This window comes from Coregonus lavaretus (assembly GCF_964263955.1).
Source record: "Coregonus lavaretus genome assembly, chromosome: 25".
Taxonomy (NCBI): domain Eukaryota; kingdom Metazoa; phylum Chordata; class Actinopteri; order Salmoniformes; family Salmonidae; genus Coregonus; species Coregonus lavaretus.
Genome location: NC_140012.1, coordinates 28,543,108 through 28,560,472, shown reverse-complemented (window position 1 = coordinate 28,560,472; position 17,365 = coordinate 28,543,108). Strand labels below are relative to the sequence as shown.

Sequence of the window (17,365 nt, the reverse complement as noted above, 5' to 3'; positions counted from 1 at the left end):
TGGGGGGTCCATGGGTGGCTTTTGATCATTTTATTGGATTCCTTGTGTCTTATTGTTAGGAAGAATGAAGGTCCAAATCGGATGTTAGATACTATATTTATTGAAGATTATATGAATCCTAAAAATTAAAATGGCCAATTTGGGTGCAATCAATTAGCTTCATTTCTCAGAGATCAAATTATATTTCAACAAAATGTTTCAGGAATCCTAGTATCTGTTTCTAAGTACAGATGGTGGGTGTCAATTTTCTTGTGCTTTTTGAAGTGGAATGACTCTTGTTCATTGTGATATCAGATTGACATTTGTGACCCTGGTGATGTGATTGGTTGTGAATTAGGCCAGTAGGATGGAGTCTCTCCCTCTGAGCATTCTGTTTTACAGGAAGAGACTAGGAGAACAGGAAGTGATTAAGTTGTCAGGTGGTCATGTTTTTGTGCCAATCAGATATAAAGAGCTGATTTTGAAACGCCATCACTTTAAACAGCTTTGAACCATTCCGGCTCTCTTTACCTGCTCCTACACACACACACACACACACACACACACACACACACACACACACACACACACACACACACACACACACACACAGTAGAATGGAATGGCATAATTGTTTAAAGCAATGGACCCATATTTGTAGCATATGGGACTGTGTGGTTGTAGGGAAGTAATGACAAGGGGCTGAGAGGAGAGGGCTGGTAGTGATATAATCCAGATGATCCAACTTAAAAGGCAGAGAGGAGGAAGGCTAATAGAGGGGGGACACTGTGAAATGATGACACACAGTCGGCACACAGTGGGCTCACTGAATAGCTATAATATGACAACCACATCAAACCAGGGCTCCATGTAGGACTAGCACACAGTCAAACCAGCCAGCTCATTCAGAAATGAATTGAGAATGCCTCATAAATTTCAATTCTTGAATTTGAATTTAAGTAGTAAGAAGGATACATAATTGCAATTCGAGTTTGAATGAAAGGAAATATTGTTGCATTCAATTAATTTCAAATGCCTCTTCTCATCTATATTAGATGTAATAAACTCAGCAAAAAAAGAAACGTCCTCTCACTGTCAAATGTGTTTATTTTCAGCAAACTTAACATGTGTAAATATTTGTATGAACATAAGATTCAACAACTGAGACATAACCTGAACAAGTTCCACAGACATGTGACTAACAGAAATTGAATAATGTGTCCCTGAACAAAGAGGGGGTCAAAATCAAAAGAAACAGTCAGTATCTGGTGTGGCCACCAGCTGCATTAAGTACTGCAGTGCATCTCCTCATGGACTGCACCAGATTTGCCAGTTATTGCTGTGAGATGTTACCCCACTCTTCCACCAAGGCACCTGCAACTTCCCAGACATTTCTGGGGGGGAATGGCCCTAGCCCTCACCCTCCGATCCAACAGGTCCCAGGCGTGCTCAATGGGATTGAGATCTGGGCTCTTCGCTGGCCATGGCAGAACAATGACATTCCTGTCTTGCGGGAAATCACGCACAGAACGAGTAGTATGGCTGGTGGCATTGTCATACTGGAGGGTCATGTCAGGATGAGCCTGCAGGAAGAGGGTACCACATGAGGGAGGAGGATGTCTTCCCTGTAACGCACAGCGTTGAGATTGCCTGCAATGACAACAAGCTCAGTCCGATGATGCTGTGACACACCGCCCCAGACCATGACGGACCCTCCACCTCCAAATCGATCCCGCTCCAGAGTACAGGCCTCGGTGTAACACTCATTCCTTCAACGATAAACGCAAATCCGACCATCACCCCTGGTGAGACAAAACCGTGACTCGTCAGTGAAGAGCACTTTTTGCAAGTCCTGTCTGGTCCAGCGACGGTAGGTTTGTGCCCATAGGCGATGTTGTTGCTGGTGATGTCTGGTGAGGACCTGCCTTACAACAGGCCTACAAGCCCTCAGTCCAGTCTCTCTCAGCCTATTGCGGACAGTCTGAGCACTGATGGAGGGATTGTGCGTTCCTTGTGTAACTCGGGCAGTTGTTGCCATCCTGTGCCTGTCCCGCAGGTGTGATGTTCGGATGTACTGATCCTGTGCACGTGTTGTTACACGTGGTCTGCCACTGCGAGGACGATCAGCTGTCCATCCTGTCTCCCTGTAGCGCTGTCTTAGGCGTCTCACAGTACGGACATTGCAATTTATTGCCCTGGCCACATCTGCAGTCCTCATGCCTCCTTGCAGCATGCCTAAGGCACGTTCACGCAGATGAGCAGGGACCCTGGGCATCTTTCTTTTGGTGTTTTTCAGAGTCAGTAGAAAGGCCTCTTTAGTGTCCTACATTTTCATAACTGACTGTGACCTTAATTGCCTGCCGTCTGTAAGCTGTTAGTGTCTTAACGACTGTTCCACAGGTGCATGTTCATTCATTGTTTATGGTTCATTGAACAAGTATGAAGATCTGTGAAGTTATTTGGATTTTTACGAATTATCTTTGAAAGACGGTCCTGAAAAAGGGATGTTTCTTTTTTTGCTGAGTTTACAAATATACACTACATGACCAAAAGTATGTGAACATCTCATTCCAAAATCATGGATGTTAATATGGAGTTTTTCCCCCCCTTTGCTGCTATAACAGCCTACACTCTTCTGGGAAGGCTTTCCACTAGATGTTGGAACATTGCTGCTGGGACTTGCTTCCATTCAGCCATAAGAGCATTAGTGAGGTCGGGCGCTGATGTTCGGTGATCAGGCCTGGCTCACAGTCGGTGTTCCAATTCATCCCAAAGGTGTTCGATGGGGTTCAGGTCAGGGCTCTGTGCAGGCCAGTCAAGTTCCTCCACAACGATCTCGACAAACCATTTCTGTGCCATGCTCTACGAACTGAGCTACATCCCTGCCGGCCATTCCCTCCCCTACCCTGGACGACGCTGGGCCAAACCCAGAGTCGTCCGTCGGACTGCCAGATGGTGAAGCGTGATTCATCACTCCAGAGAACGTGTTTCCACTGCTCCAGAGTCCAATGGTGGCGAGCTTTACACCACTCCAGCCGACGCTTGGCATTGTGCATAGTGATCTTAGGCTTGTGTGCCGCTGCTCGGCCATGGAAACCCATTTCATGAAGCTCCTGACGAACAGTTATTGTGCTGACGTTGCTTCCAGAGGCAGTTTGGAACTCTGTAGTGAGTGTTGCAACTGAGGACAGACGTTTTTTACACCATACACGCTTCAACACTCGGTGGTCCCTTTCTGTGAGCTTGTGTGGCCTACCACTTCGCGGCTGAGCCGTTGTTGCTCCTAGACATTTCCACTTCACAGTAACAGCACTTACAGTGGCAGCTCTAGCAGGGCAGAAATTTGACGAACTGACTTGATGGAAAGGTGGCATCCTATGACGGTGCCGTGTTGAAAGTCATTGAGCTCTTCAGTACGGCCATTCTACTGCCAATGTTTGTCTATGGAGATTGCATGGTTGTGTGCTCGATTTTATACACCTGTCAGCAACGGTTGCGGCTGAAATAGCCGAATCCACTAATTTGAGGGGTGTCCACATACTTTTCTAAATATAGTGTACATCTTGTACATAAAACATCAAACATGTCGCTATATACGTGCATATAACATTTTGTTGAAACAATAGCTTTTTAGGACAATCTCTTAAAAAGAAGGATCAAGGAAAACCAATCCTTTGTGAATATTCAAGTTATTACATTTCATTAATCACTTACATTTTGTTCAATATAGAGGAAAATGCTACATTTCTCAGAATGCATTAGTTTAACCCTCAAACAAATGAAATGTTTTGTGGAAATATACACTGCTCAAAAAAATAAAGGGAACACTAAAATAACACATCCTAGATCTGAATTAATGAAATAATCTTATTAAATACTTTTTTCTTTACATAGTTGAATGTGCTGACAACAAAATCACACAAAAATTATCTATGGAAATCAAATGTATCAACCCATGGAGGTCTGGATTTGGAGTCACACTCAAAATTAAAGTGGAAAACCACACTACAGGCTGATCCAACTTTTTGATGTAATGTCCTTAAAACAAGTCAAAATGAGGCTCAGTAGTGTGTGTGGCCTCCTCGTGCCTGTATGACCTCCCTACAACGCCTGGGCATGCTCCTGATGAGGTGGTGGATGGTCTCATGAGGGATCTCCTCCCAGACCTGGACTAAAGCATCCGCTAACTCCTGGACAGTCTGTGGTGCAACGTGGCGTTGGTGGATGGAACGAGACATGATGTCCCAGATGTGCTCAATTGGATTCAGGTCTGGGGAACGGGCGGGCCAGTCCATAGCATCAATGCCTTCCTCTTGCAGGAACTGCTGACACACTCCAGCCACATGAGGTCTAGCATTGTCTTGCATTAGGAGGAACCCAGGGCCAACCGCACCAGCATATGGTCTCACAAGGGGTCTGAGGATCTCATCTCGGTACCTAATGGCAGTCAGGCTACCTCTGGCGAGCACATGGAGGGCTGTGCGCCCCCCCCCCCCCCAAAGAAATGCCACCCCACACCGGTCATGCTGGAGGATGTTGCAGGCAGCAGAACGTTCTCCACGGCGTCTCCAGACTCTGTCACGTCTGTCACATGTGCTCAGTGTGAACCTGCTTTCATCTGTGAAGAGCACAGGGTGCCAGTGGCGAATTTGCCAATCTTGGTGTTCTCTGGCAAATGCCAAACGTCCTGCACGGTGTTGGGCTGTAAGCACAACCCCCACCTGTGGACGTCGGGCCCTCCATACCACCCTCATGGAGTCTGTTTCTGAGTTCGTTTGAGCAGACACATGCACATTTGTGTCCTGCTGGAGGTGGTAGCGGTCCTGCTGCTGGGTTGTTGCCCTCCTACGGCTGGGTTGTTGCCCTCCTACGGCCTCCTCCACGTCTCCTGATGTACTGGCCTGTCTCCTGGTAGCGCCTCCATGCTCTGGACACTACGCTGACAGACACAGCAAACCTTCTTGCCACAGCTCGCATTGATGTGCCATCCTGGATGAGCTGCACTACCTGAGCCACTTGTGTGGGTTGTAGACTCCGTCTCATGCTACCACTAGAGTGAAAGCACCGCCAGCATTCAAAAGTGACCAAAACATCAGCCAGGAAGCATAGGAACTGAGAAGTTGTCTGTGGTCACCACCTGCAGAACCACTCCTTTATTGGGGGTGTCTTGCTAATTGCCTATAATTTCCACCTGTTGTCTATTCCATTTGCACAACAGCATGTGAAATGTATTGTCAATCAGGGTTGCTTCCTAAGTGGACAGTTTGATTTCACAGAAGTGTGATTGACTTGGAGTTACATTGTGTTGTTTAAGTGTTCCCATAATTTTTTTGAGCAGTGTAATTGGCTATTCTAAGCACTAAGGTTAAAATGGAACATTGTTTCCAGAGAAAAGTGATAAGCGCCCAACCGATATAGGATTTGTGGGACCGGTACCGTTTTTTTAGGGAGGCAAAAGTCACCGATGCCAGTGGCCATCGAATGTGAGCATTTTCCCAATTAAGTCAGTTACGAAACAGATTGCAGTTAGGTGAAGACCCTGGAGAGGACGACGAGCACGCAGATGAGCTTCCATTAGACTTTTCTTCAGTTGTGCAAACCCACAGTTTCATCAGCTGTCCGGGTGGCTTGTCTCAGACGATCCCGCAGGTGAAGAAGCCGGATGTAGAGGTTCTGGGCTGGCGTGGTTACACGTGGTTTGCGGTTGTGTGGCCGATTTGGACGTACTGCTAAAACGACGTTGGTACTCACTCAAATCTCTGGCAGCAGCTCTGTTGGACATTCCTGCAGTCAGCATGCCAATTGCACGCTCCCTCAACTTGATACATCTGTGGCATTGTGTTGTGTGACAAAACAGCACATTTTAGAGTGGCCTTTTATTGTCCCCAGCACAAGGTGCACCTGTGTAATGATCATGCTGTTTAATCAGCTTCTTGATATGCCACACCTGTCAGGTGGATGGCTTATCTTGGCAAAGGAGAAATGCTCACTAACAGGGATGTAAATAAAATGTGCACAGAATTTGAGAGAAATAAGCTTTTTGTGCGTATGGACAATTTCTGAGATTTTATTTCAGCTCATGAAACATGGGACCAACACTTTACATGTTGCATTTATATTTTTGTTCAGTGTATATCCTCTGTAAATACGACAGTACATACAAAACTTGTTTAGTTTGCCTTCTTAGGTACAACTTAAATATGTGTTGATCTATAGCAGTGGATAAGAAGTATGTAAAAGTGTTTGTGCTAAACCACCACAAGGGGTGGCTGGCTGAAGGAATTAAACTTTGTCTCAAAGTAAATCTGAAACTCCACTATTTACAAGTTCACAAATAAGCATTGAAATGCAGTAACATGCCATTCATAATGTCAGTATCATCATTTAAATGAATTTGCTACAGTGTTTACAGTCAAAGGTCATGTTAACAAGCACTTTATGGCAACCACGCAATGAGAGGACGTTATAACAGAGAGGAAGAGAGAGGCCCAACTCAGCTGAAAATCTGTCTCCCTCCAGCAGGTGGTGTTTTTTTGTTATTTCACCCACCAATAAAGGAGTTTTTGTATGCAGGTCAATGAAAGAGTGTCGAATTTGGTCAAAAAAATGTATGCCTTATTTGCTACGTGAGGTTTATTTGATCGCATAGAAGTTTCATTATGCTTAAGTTGTTACGAGTGTACTGATATAAGTAGGGCATGTGACATCCCAGCAACTTTTAGATATTTTTTTGGGAATACAGGCGTTTGACGTCAACAACCCTCATCGAATATTCAAAAAAGGATTACAATAATGAGATGTATCCAGGCAAATGCTTGCCGCACTGGTTTGTCACACGTTCTTATTTAGCTAGCCTATGTTAGCTGCTTATCTCATCATGAATGCAAGCACATGGCCTGAATGATAGATCTTCGCCGACTGTCTTCCTTTTTGAAGATTGCATATTTCAGAAAACTAACAAAATAAGCGCACTAGCTAACATAATAGGCCCAAACAGTAAGTGTTATTCTTGTATCAAGGACGAGTGTTCACTTTGGCGCCTGTCCAGTTTTGGCACTGTAGTATCTGCAGCACATAAGTATCACAGATTGCTAGCTAGCTAGCTAGCCAGCTAATGTTAACTAAGTGAGAATGTGATGAGGACAGGGCTGCTTGCTTGGTGAAGTGTACTTTTGATTATTTACTTATTCAAATATGCTGGCTGTGGCAAGCTACTCACCGTCAAACCACCATGCCTACGCTCTCTCACATTGTGACCTAGGGCTGAATGATGTTCAATGAGCAGCTTGTAGAGTGCCCTCTTCAGGCAACCATGGAAAATGTCAAAAAATGACTGCAATTTCTTTATTCTATGTATATAATATTGACGCTTTATCCATGGAAAAAAGATCAATACAAATATTACTGTGAAAGGCTCAACCGATTTTATCGGTCTGCCTCTAAAAGTGATATATTCATTGGAAAGTGTGACCTGTCAGATTGAAACTCATGTTCTATGATTTAGTGGAATTTCTTTGAATTGCACTGAATTAAATTATACTTCCTGTCACTCAAACACAAATAAAAAGTATACATCCTGTGGGGTGTGGCCAATTCGAATTTCAACTCATGAGTTGAATGGGAGTCAATTCAGAAATTCTGAATTGAGCCCAACCCTGCTCCAAACATCAGGGCTGTATTCCGTGATACACTCCACTTTTCTGCACTCCTGGTATTGTTGCACACAGGCCTGTAGGGAAGGGGGAGCAAAGCACAGAGGTACAGTTATGTGGGTGTCAGAGTTTTATGTGCAGGTCAGAATGATGCCGTTATTGGAAACTGAAACGATTGTGTTTTTATGTGACCAGCGAGCAGTCCTGCATGTGAGCTCTTGGTCTGCCTGAGGAACAGTTCTGCTCACGCCCTGGCTGCCGCTCCAACTGCAGTACGGAGTTCTCTTCTCCCTCTCTCTCGCGGCCCCTGACCCCCTGACGCGTTTCCTGACCCTCGGGTCCTGGGTCCCATAGCCACAGCCACAGCTGTTCCCAACCCAAACCAGGCCAGCCCCTCATCAGCCCCAGCACAGCAGACTTGGGCTCAAGAGGGAAGGGAAAGACTGACTATTTGGAGCTTAGCTTATCCCGCCACTAACTTTATCACTTTGGGTGGCTGTGGGGTTGTTACACAACCTGCCACTGAAACAAAATGAAATGCATCAATTATCAACCCTAAACTCTGTATGGAGGCTAGGCCTGACTGGTTGCCCACCTGTTGTTTCAAGTGTATATCATATTCCACAGACGCTGAGACGCAGTAGTCCAGCATCCCATTGTGACATAGCTACGCGGCTCTGAGAACACCATCCGCGGGCGACGAGGACGCGCAGTCCGAACGTTCCCAACCAACGCGGCTCCGGTACGCATCCTCTATTCATTTGAATGTGTTGACAGTTGGAGAAATTGCTTGAGCTGCACGGAGAATTCAAAACGTATGAAAGCCAGCAGTCCAATATTAGAGAACACTGCTGTGCGTACGCTACACGTTTTGGACTATGATGGACTCGTTAGGCCTACCTGCTAGACTGGTCATGAATTAGTCAGGAACGTTTTAGTCATCTCTGTAGTACTAGTGATTCTTTTGAGGAACAATTCAGTGTGCCTTCCAGATGGCATCCTATCCCCTTTATAGCGCACTACTTTTGGCGAGGGCCCATAGGGAATAGGGTATCATTTGGTAGGCAGACACACAACACAGGTGAATCCTGCAAGTTGCTATGCAACCCCTCATCTATTCCAAAAAGGTTTTCCTTTCCTGAGAAAGAAGCATATCAGGCCCAGACGATCCATTCCTTTAGGTCTCCTGAGGGGACACGCGGACAGGCCAAGCAGACAGACTTCCCTGTCATAGTTAATGCAAAGACATTTCCCCCCCCTGCTGTGCAACTAAATTGGTATGGCCCAAATCCCAGAGGCCTCTAGCGAAATATAAATGTACTCTATATGAAACGTATTACCGACCACAGGGGTGTTTTTAAACATAGAGGCTTTCTGATGTCAAACGGACCGTAAATTAAGGAAGGGGGAGGAGATGGAGGAGAGAAAAGTGTATTATCTGTTTATTATTTTATTCCAGCCATATTTCAGAAGTAATGGATCTTAATATTCTCTGGTCGTCTGGACTTCTGGTCTGAGTGCTCTATCTGTTTTCATCATTAGGGTGCTGGCTCAGAGATTTATGTACACACACACACACACACACACGTAGGCGTACACACACTAGCCGGTTCCTGCATTTAAGCACCCCATGTGTTTGCGTTTTAGTCACACATAGCTGATCTCTTGGGGCCACTTTGAAGCAGACTCCCCCAGAGTAGATCATAAAACAGAAAAATACGTTGTTTTTCACATAATCCTCCCCCTATGTACCCTAGACCCCTCCAACCCCCTCCTCACCACATCCCACCTCAGTCCCCAATTTGTGACGTGAAGGGCCGTTGTTCTGCTCAGAGGTTTGTCTTGAGCTGTTCCCCTCACTTTCTTTCACTGCAGATGTCTGACGAAAGCCTGCGTTGCTGTGTATTTTTCCCTGTATGTTTACCCCAATTTAGCCTAGTTTTGGTAAAGAAAATATATAAGAAAAGCTTTTCCCTAAAAGTTTTAAAGTCTCTCATGCTCCCATAGAAGATGATATTGGTTAAGACCTTAACTATGCCAGAGAGATGATGTTATGAAAGTGCCACAGATCAGGGGTCTGTGTGGGTGGTGGTGGGTGACAGAGCCAGGCAGCTTGGGGAATGGTGGGTTGACAGGATTAATGGTTACAGAGAAGAACTTTAAAGGTCTCTAATGCAACTCTGAATGTGAGCTCTGTGTGTGTGTCCTTCCTTCCTTAACTCCTCCACTAACCCATACTCTCCTTTTTCTCTCTCTCCACAGTACTTTGAGGTGCCCTTTGACTCCAACATGAACCGCACAAAGAACCGGCCCCTGGTCAGAGGACAGATAAGGTAAACTAACAATTGTTCTCTATCTGTGTCCCAAATGACACCCTATTCCCTATATAGTGCCCTTCTTTTGACCAGAGTTCAATGGGCCATGGTCAAAAGGTAGTGCACTACATAGGGAATAGGGTGCTATTTCGGACGTAACCTCTGTTTTTGTGTCTACTTCTGTTTCTGTCTCACCGGCTTGTCTCACAACAATTTTGCATAAAATATATATTTCACAATCATTCAGCCTTTATTTAACCAGGATAAAATCTCTTGACTTTAAAACCCTCTCTTTTGAGTGAGATCTGGATACCATCACCAAATACACTGCCACTGCCCTTGTCATGCCGTCTCCATATTGAGTAGGTAATCTGATCTTATCTAGTGAAGTGTATTACCAGTTGAGAAACTGGATCCTGCCACTTGGTGTAATATGTAAATGTTATTGCATGTCTCATGATAACGAGGGCAGGTACGGAGCACCGTGGGTACACCTTCAATTAAACAATAGTTCTGCGGAGCACGCAGAGCACAGCAACACCACACACACACACACACACACCACAGATCCATTTACACTCTTTTCCCAGTTAGTTGTGGTGCTAAGCCCAGGACAGGCTACAGGCTGTCTATACAGAGTAGTAGAATACAGCCAGGAGCCAGGCTGGGAGGGTGGTGTAGGCTACCTGTACCTTCTCTAGCTCGCTCTCTCTAGCTCTCTCTCTCGCTCTCTAGCTCTCTCTCTCTCGCTCTCGCTCTCGCTCTCTCTCTCGCTCTCTCTCGCTCGCTCTCCCATTCTTTCTTTGTTTTTCCTTCTCTTCGCTTTCTTTCTTTATTCTCTTTCGCTCTTTTTCTTTCTTTCTCTGTTTTTCTCTCTTTCTCGCTCGCTCTTCCTCTCGCTCTAGCCAGTATTACGATCCTTGTTGTGTCCTGGTTCTGAACCATGCTAGCCTACACACACAAACACAGCATTGGGCAGGGTCCCCCAACTGGTGTCCCGCGTGTCATTTTATTTGGCCCCTCAAGGTTTTGAAGCAAAACAAATAAACCTTTATTTATTTTATTGTTGGACATAAAAGACTAAAAACACCAGCAAATCAGCTCCAAGTAATATTAATTTTGGAAATCTGTTTCGAAGTATTCCCACAAATATGTGATCGCATACATATCTAAGCAAGGTTTGAAATTACTATGTTTTAGTCTAATATTATATCTGTTTGGGCTTCTTGCAATCATTTTGCTGTCTAAAATTATTTATGATTTTGTTCCGGCCCCCTGACAATCCGCTCAAGAAAAAATCGGCCCGGGGCTGAATCTAGTTGATGATCCCTGGCATAGGGGAACTCCGGGGTAAATGAGAAGACCCCTACCATAACAACTGTGAGATGCTGAAGCGTTGGTGTTGAACCCTGACCTGGCCTTATCTCGTCATGTCCACAGTGGAATCCTCATGGGATGTGTTGTTTAAAGGGACACTCCTCTTGTTGAGTTGGAGATTTAGGATGTAAACTGTTCTCCAAACAGACCCAGGGTGCTGGCGCAGCCTGGCTGTGTCCGTACATCCTGGTGTTGACGTGACCGAGGAGTGTGTGTGACACCCACGTAACCTGTGGCCCGATGTGGACCAGCTGGATGGCTATGGCTGCATCCCAAATGGCACCCCATTTCCTACATAGGGAATATGACTATAGCCTGCGTAGTGCACTGTATAGGGAATAAGGTGCCAGTTGTGACGCAGACAACGGCTACAGTCCCTGTCAAGAAAGCCCTCAGCATCTCACATTCTCTCTCTCCATCCTTTCTCTCACTCCATCCTCTCGCTCCATCCTCTCCGTGAGACTCCCTGGACCCAGCTCAAGCCTAGCTGAGATGATAAAGTATGCCCAATGAAGAAAAGTTCATTGTGTTTTTTAGTCTAGTTTAATCTGTATCTTCTAGAAGACCGTCCCTAGATAGCTAAATGTATACCAGAGCATACTGGGGGATGTCTTTCATAATCTGTAAGGACATCTTGGCATAGCTCTCCCTCTAACCTCTTGTTGAAATCTCAATAAGATGAACTCATTCTCTGTTGTGGTGTGACGTTGAAGACATTGAGGTTGCAGCATGTGGTGATTCTGGGCCATAACCAATTCAGTAAGATGGATGAGAGAGAGTGAGAGGACTCGGCTCACCACCATCTCCTTTAGCACCTCACTCTCTTGAGTGTGGATCTTATTTAAATTGAACACAGAGACATTCCTTAGTGTAGCCCTCTTCATTGAACTAATTGCAGAAGCCATGACACTCTGTTCCAGCCCCTTTCTTCTTGCCTGCCTGCCACCAACCACCCTCTCATCACGCTGAAGACACCCCTTCAACCCCCCAATTTATGCTCTTGCCTAAATCCTCATTCTCTCTTAATTCTCTCACTCCAGCTTGGTAAATAACTTTTAGAACTGAGTGAAGAACTTTTAGAACTGGGTGAAGAACTTTTAGAACTGGGTGAAGAACTTTTAAAACTGGGTGAAGAACTTTTAAAACTGGGTGAAGAACTTTTAGAACTGGGTGAATAACTTTTAGAACTGGATGAAGAACTTTTAGAACTGGGTGAAGAACTTTTAGAACGTGTCCAACTCATTCCACGGAGGGCCTGAGTGTCTGCGGGTTGTCGCTCCTCCCTTGTACTTGATTAATGAATTAAGGTCACTAATTAGTAAAGAACTCCCCTCACCTGGTTGTTTTAGGTCTTAATTGAAAGGAATACCAAAAACCTCTAGACACTAAGCCCTCCATGAAATTAGTTTGACACCCCTGTTTTAGAACTGGGTGAAGAACTTTTAAAACTGGGTGAAGAACTTGTCTTACTCTCCACAACTGGGGGCTAAGTTCCCTCTTATAGCCAGCCAGCTACATGGGCTAAGTGTTTAGTGCTGACTTTACCCCCCGGCTGACAGCGTTATGACTGGGACAGTGTCCAACTGTAAACTAAGGCCAGATAACCCCCCTCAGGCCGGGTGATGCACTCCCCATTTCGACCCCCACAGAGATGACCCAAACCCAGAACACACACACATGCACACTTACACACACACACCACTGCCACATAAAACAGACATAACACCACTAATCACATTAATACCCTATCTCCCAAACTCAACAGAAAATAAAAGCCCTGTTTTCACTTCAGAAGGCCTGCCGTGTTTGGTCAAGATTTTAATCTCCAAATGTCCCCCCTCTAATTTACAGCGTATTTACTTGAACCAACCCTGGAGTCAGTCGCTAGCTAGCTAGCTGCTTTCAATAAAAGACAGAGAGAGGAGGAGGAAGTCTTCATCCGGTTAAAAGCGGGAGCCTCTGTGGTTAGGGCTGAGGATGGTTTGATCTCTGGGCGTGCGTAATGCGTACATCCTCGTAGCCACACACTCATTGTCTTGCAGGGCCACTTTTATCCCTGACAAACGCTTATCAGATGAGCTCGCCTCTAAGCCCCTGTTTTCAGACTGAGCGCCGTTCCGCCGGCCCGCAGCTAACTGTCTCAGAGTGTGTGGCCCGTCCGTGTGGCGCTCGCTGTGTGTGTGTGTCTTTGCATGTGGGGCTATTATCATCTTCTCCTGTAATCTCCACAAGTCCACATATCTCAATCAGACCATGAGAGCAATTGTTATTCTCTTCTGTCTGTCTCTGTGTCTTTAAACCAGGTGTTCAGTATTCTCTGTGTCTTTTAAGCCAGGTGTTCAGTATTCTCTGTGTCTTTAAACCAGGTGTTCAGGATTCTCTGTGTCTTTAAGCCAGGGTTCAGTATTCTCTGTGTCTTTAAGCCAGGGTTCAGTATTCTCTGTGTCTTTAAGCCAGGTGTTCAGTATTCTCTGTGTCTTTTAAGCCAGGTGTTCAGTATTTTGAAGGAAGCTTAGCTCGCTATTGTATGCTGAATTTGTTGTTGGTGAAATACCATGTGGGGAAGTTGTATTAAGAGGTTTCTCTCCCTCCTTATCCTCTCTCTCCCTCTCCTTCCCTCACCCCCTTCCTCTACCCCTTGCTCCCTTCCTCCGTCATTCAGTCCTCTCCATGCGGTGGGCTTTGCCCTAGCCTGTGGGGTCCCTGGTATCACCATGTTGACCCTGGCTGTGAACCCTCTAACAGGGGCCTTGGGGGCCCTCAACATCTTCCTCTACACCTGCTGTTACACACCCCTGAAAAGGCTCAGCATCATCAACACCTGGGTGGGGGCCGTGGTGGGGGCCATTCCCCCCATCATGGGCTGGACGGCGGCTACGGGTGCTCTGGATCCAGGTACTGAACTGGAGGACACACACACACACACTTATTGTACACCTCTGTTTGCTGGGTCCTATGGTCCTCTCCCACACACACAGTCATGATACTTGGTCCTATGTGTCTCCCTCACACACACACACACAGTAATGAATACACCCCATCTTATGTTTCACGATGAAGCAGCCGGATTATGACAAGCTGTTCAAACTGAATATGTTGGTAAATGTGGGATTGAGGAGAGAATAGAAGGATACACCCACACTTGTTCTTCCAACTTTGGGCCAAAGAGCAGCTGTGGTGTGTTATAAAGTTCATACGTCCATATTAGACTCTGTGTAGACTCATGATAATACATTGGTGTTCGTTCCTACAGTTACGTATGTTAAACTGATCAAGTGGTTCAAATCTGACACTTCAGAGCGACTCAGACGGGGATTATTGTTTTCCAAACTAGATATCAAGCTAGTGGGAAATACACTGTTTATCACAGCCTAAGTTAACATGCTGTGTGGTCACTCCCAGGAGAGTTAGGAGCTAGGCTGTAGTGTAGAGTAGAGGTCATTTTTCCATGTTGTACAGAACCAGTCAAAAGTTTGGAAACACCTACTCATTCAAGGGTTTTTCTTTATTTTTAATATTTTCTACATTTGTAGAATAATAGTAAAGACATCAAAACTATGAAATAACACATATGGAATCATGTAGTAACCAAAAAAGTGTTAAACAAATCAAAATATATTTGAGATTTGAGATTCTTCAAATAGCCACTCTTTGCCTTGATGACAGCTTTGCACACCTGGAATGCTTTTCCAACAGTCTTGAAGGAGTTCCCTCATATGCTGAGCACTTGTTAGCTGCTTTTCCTTCACTCTGCGGTCCAACTCATCCCAAACCATCTCAATTGGGTTGAGGTCGGGTGATTGTGGAGGCCAGGTCATCTGATGCAGCACTCCATCACGCTCCTTCTTGGTCAAATAGCCCTTACACAGCCTGGAGGTGTGTTGGGTCTTGTCCTGTTTAAAAACAAATGATAGTCCCACTAAGCGCAAACCAGATGGGATGGCATATCGCTGCAGAATGCTGTGGTAGCCATGCTGGTTAAGTGTGTCTTGAATTCTAAATAAATCACTTACAGTGTCACCAGCAAAGCACCCCCACACCATCACACCTCCTCCTCCATGCTTCATGGTGGGAACCATACATGCGGAGATCATCCGTTCACCTACTCTGCGTTTCACAAAGACACGACGGTTGGAAGCAAAAATGTCACATTTGGACTCATCAGACCAAAGGACAGATTTCCACCCGTGTAATGTCCATTGCTCGTGTTTCTTAGCACAAGCAAGTCTCTTCTTCTTATTGGTGTCCTTTAGTAGTGGTTTCTTTGCAGCAATTCGACCATGAAGGCCTGATTCACGCAGTCTCCTCTGAACAGTTGATGTTGAGATGTCTGTTACTTGAACTCTGTGAAGCATTTATTTGGGCTGCAATCTGAGGTTCAGTTAACTCTGATGAACTTATCCTCTGCAGCAGAGGTAACTGGGTCTTCCTTTCCTGTGGCGGTCCTCATGAGAACCAGTTTCATCATAGCGTTTGATGGTTTTTGCGACTGCACTTGAAGACGGTTTCAAAGTTCTTGAAATCTTCCGTATTGACTGACCTTCATGTCTTAAAGTAATGATGGACTGTTGTTTCTCTTTGCTTATTTGAGCTGTTCTTGCCATAATATGGACTTGTTTTTTTTACCAAATAGGGCTTTCTTCTGTATACCACCCCTACCTTGTCACAACACAACTGATTGGCTCAAACACATTAAGAAGGAAATAAATTCCACAAATTAACTTTGAACAAGGCACACCTGTTAATTGAAAAGCATTCCCAACCTCCCGAGTGGCGCAGTGGTCTAAGGCCACTAGAGATCCTGGTTCGAATCCAGGCTCTGTCGTAGCCGGCCGTGACCGGGAGACCCATGGGGCGGCGCACAATTGGCCCAGCGTCGTCTAGGGTAGGGGAGGGAATGGCCGGCAGGGATGTAGCTCAGTTGGGAGAGCATGGCGTTTGCAACGCCAGGGTTGTGGGTTCGATTCCCAGGGGGGTATGAAAAAAAGTATGAAAAATAAAAAGATTACATAAGTCGCTCTGGATAAGAGCGTCTGCTAAATGACTGAAATGTAATTCCAGGACTACATCATGAAGCTGGTTGAGAGAATGCCAATAGTGTGCAAAGCTGTCATCAAGGAAAAAGGTGGCAACTTTTTATATATTTTATCTATCTATCTATCTATCTATCTATCTATCTATCTATCTATCTATCTATCTATCTATCTATCTATCTATCTATCGATTTGTTTAAGACTTTTTTGGTTACTATATGATTCCATATGTGTTATTTCATAGTTTTGATGTCTTCACTATTATTATACAATGTAGAAAATAGTAAAAATTAAGAAAAACCCTTGAATGAGTAGGTGAGTCCAAACTTTTGACTGGTACTGTATATCCGTATATCCACTAAACTGCAGCTATTATATAGGTTAAATTATGTTTCTATAGTTTGTCTTGTCATTCCAACACAATTAGTCTCTGCTGACTCCGTGAGACCTCTTTCACAACTGACATTCAACACAACAGAGTTTGTATGTATTTCACTGGGTTGACGAGTACCTCTGTGACCAGCCCTGACCCCCCCCCCCCCCCCACTACGACCAGACTTTTATTTACATACTCCACAACCCGGAGTCCCACGTTGCTAACACACACACAGTATTGTGTGTGTTTACGAGTGCGCTAGCAGTGTGTGTCTGTGCGTGCGTGGATGTCTCTAGTGGATGAGGAAGTCAGAGCAGAGGGGGGTCTCCTCTCTCCTCTCCAGATTGTTTGGCAGACATGTTAAGTGTTCTGTTATGGCAACTGTGAACTGTGTTGCAGCTTGTCACCGGGGTCTCTCAGTACGGTACACACACTAGTTTACACTCCCCAAGCCAATATCTTGGGACTTGCTCTCAACAAAATGTTAATCATGAATCTATGGGCTTTTCACGTGGGAGTGAATGTGTTTTATTCCCATTGAACTTCCGCTGGGGTTTTCTCTTCCCTTGGTGGCCCTCTTGATTCAATGACTGCTCTCATGCTATACAATGACATTCATGCCCTTTCTGTAAA

The 17,365-nt window shown here is 45.2% G+C and overlaps 1 protein-coding gene across 2 annotated transcripts in view; it reads left to right on the top strand.

Annotated features, from left to right (window-relative positions):
- Positions 1-17,365, top strand: part of cox10 (cytochrome c oxidase assembly factor heme A:farnesyltransferase COX10) — a 92,399-nt gene that overhangs the window by 72,232 nt on the left and 2,802 nt on the right. For both annotated transcript variants that reach the window (XR_014609853.1, XM_084141757.1), the window contains exons 5-6: positions 9,894-9,964; positions 13,986-14,218. Coding sequence is in view for 1 of the 2 variants with exons in the window: in XM_084141757.1 (XP_083997883.1) it covers positions 9,894-9,964; positions 13,986-14,218 (304 nt within the window). In the remaining variant the exon portion in view is untranslated. The remainder of the gene's footprint in view (positions 1-9,893; positions 9,965-13,985; positions 14,219-17,365) is intronic.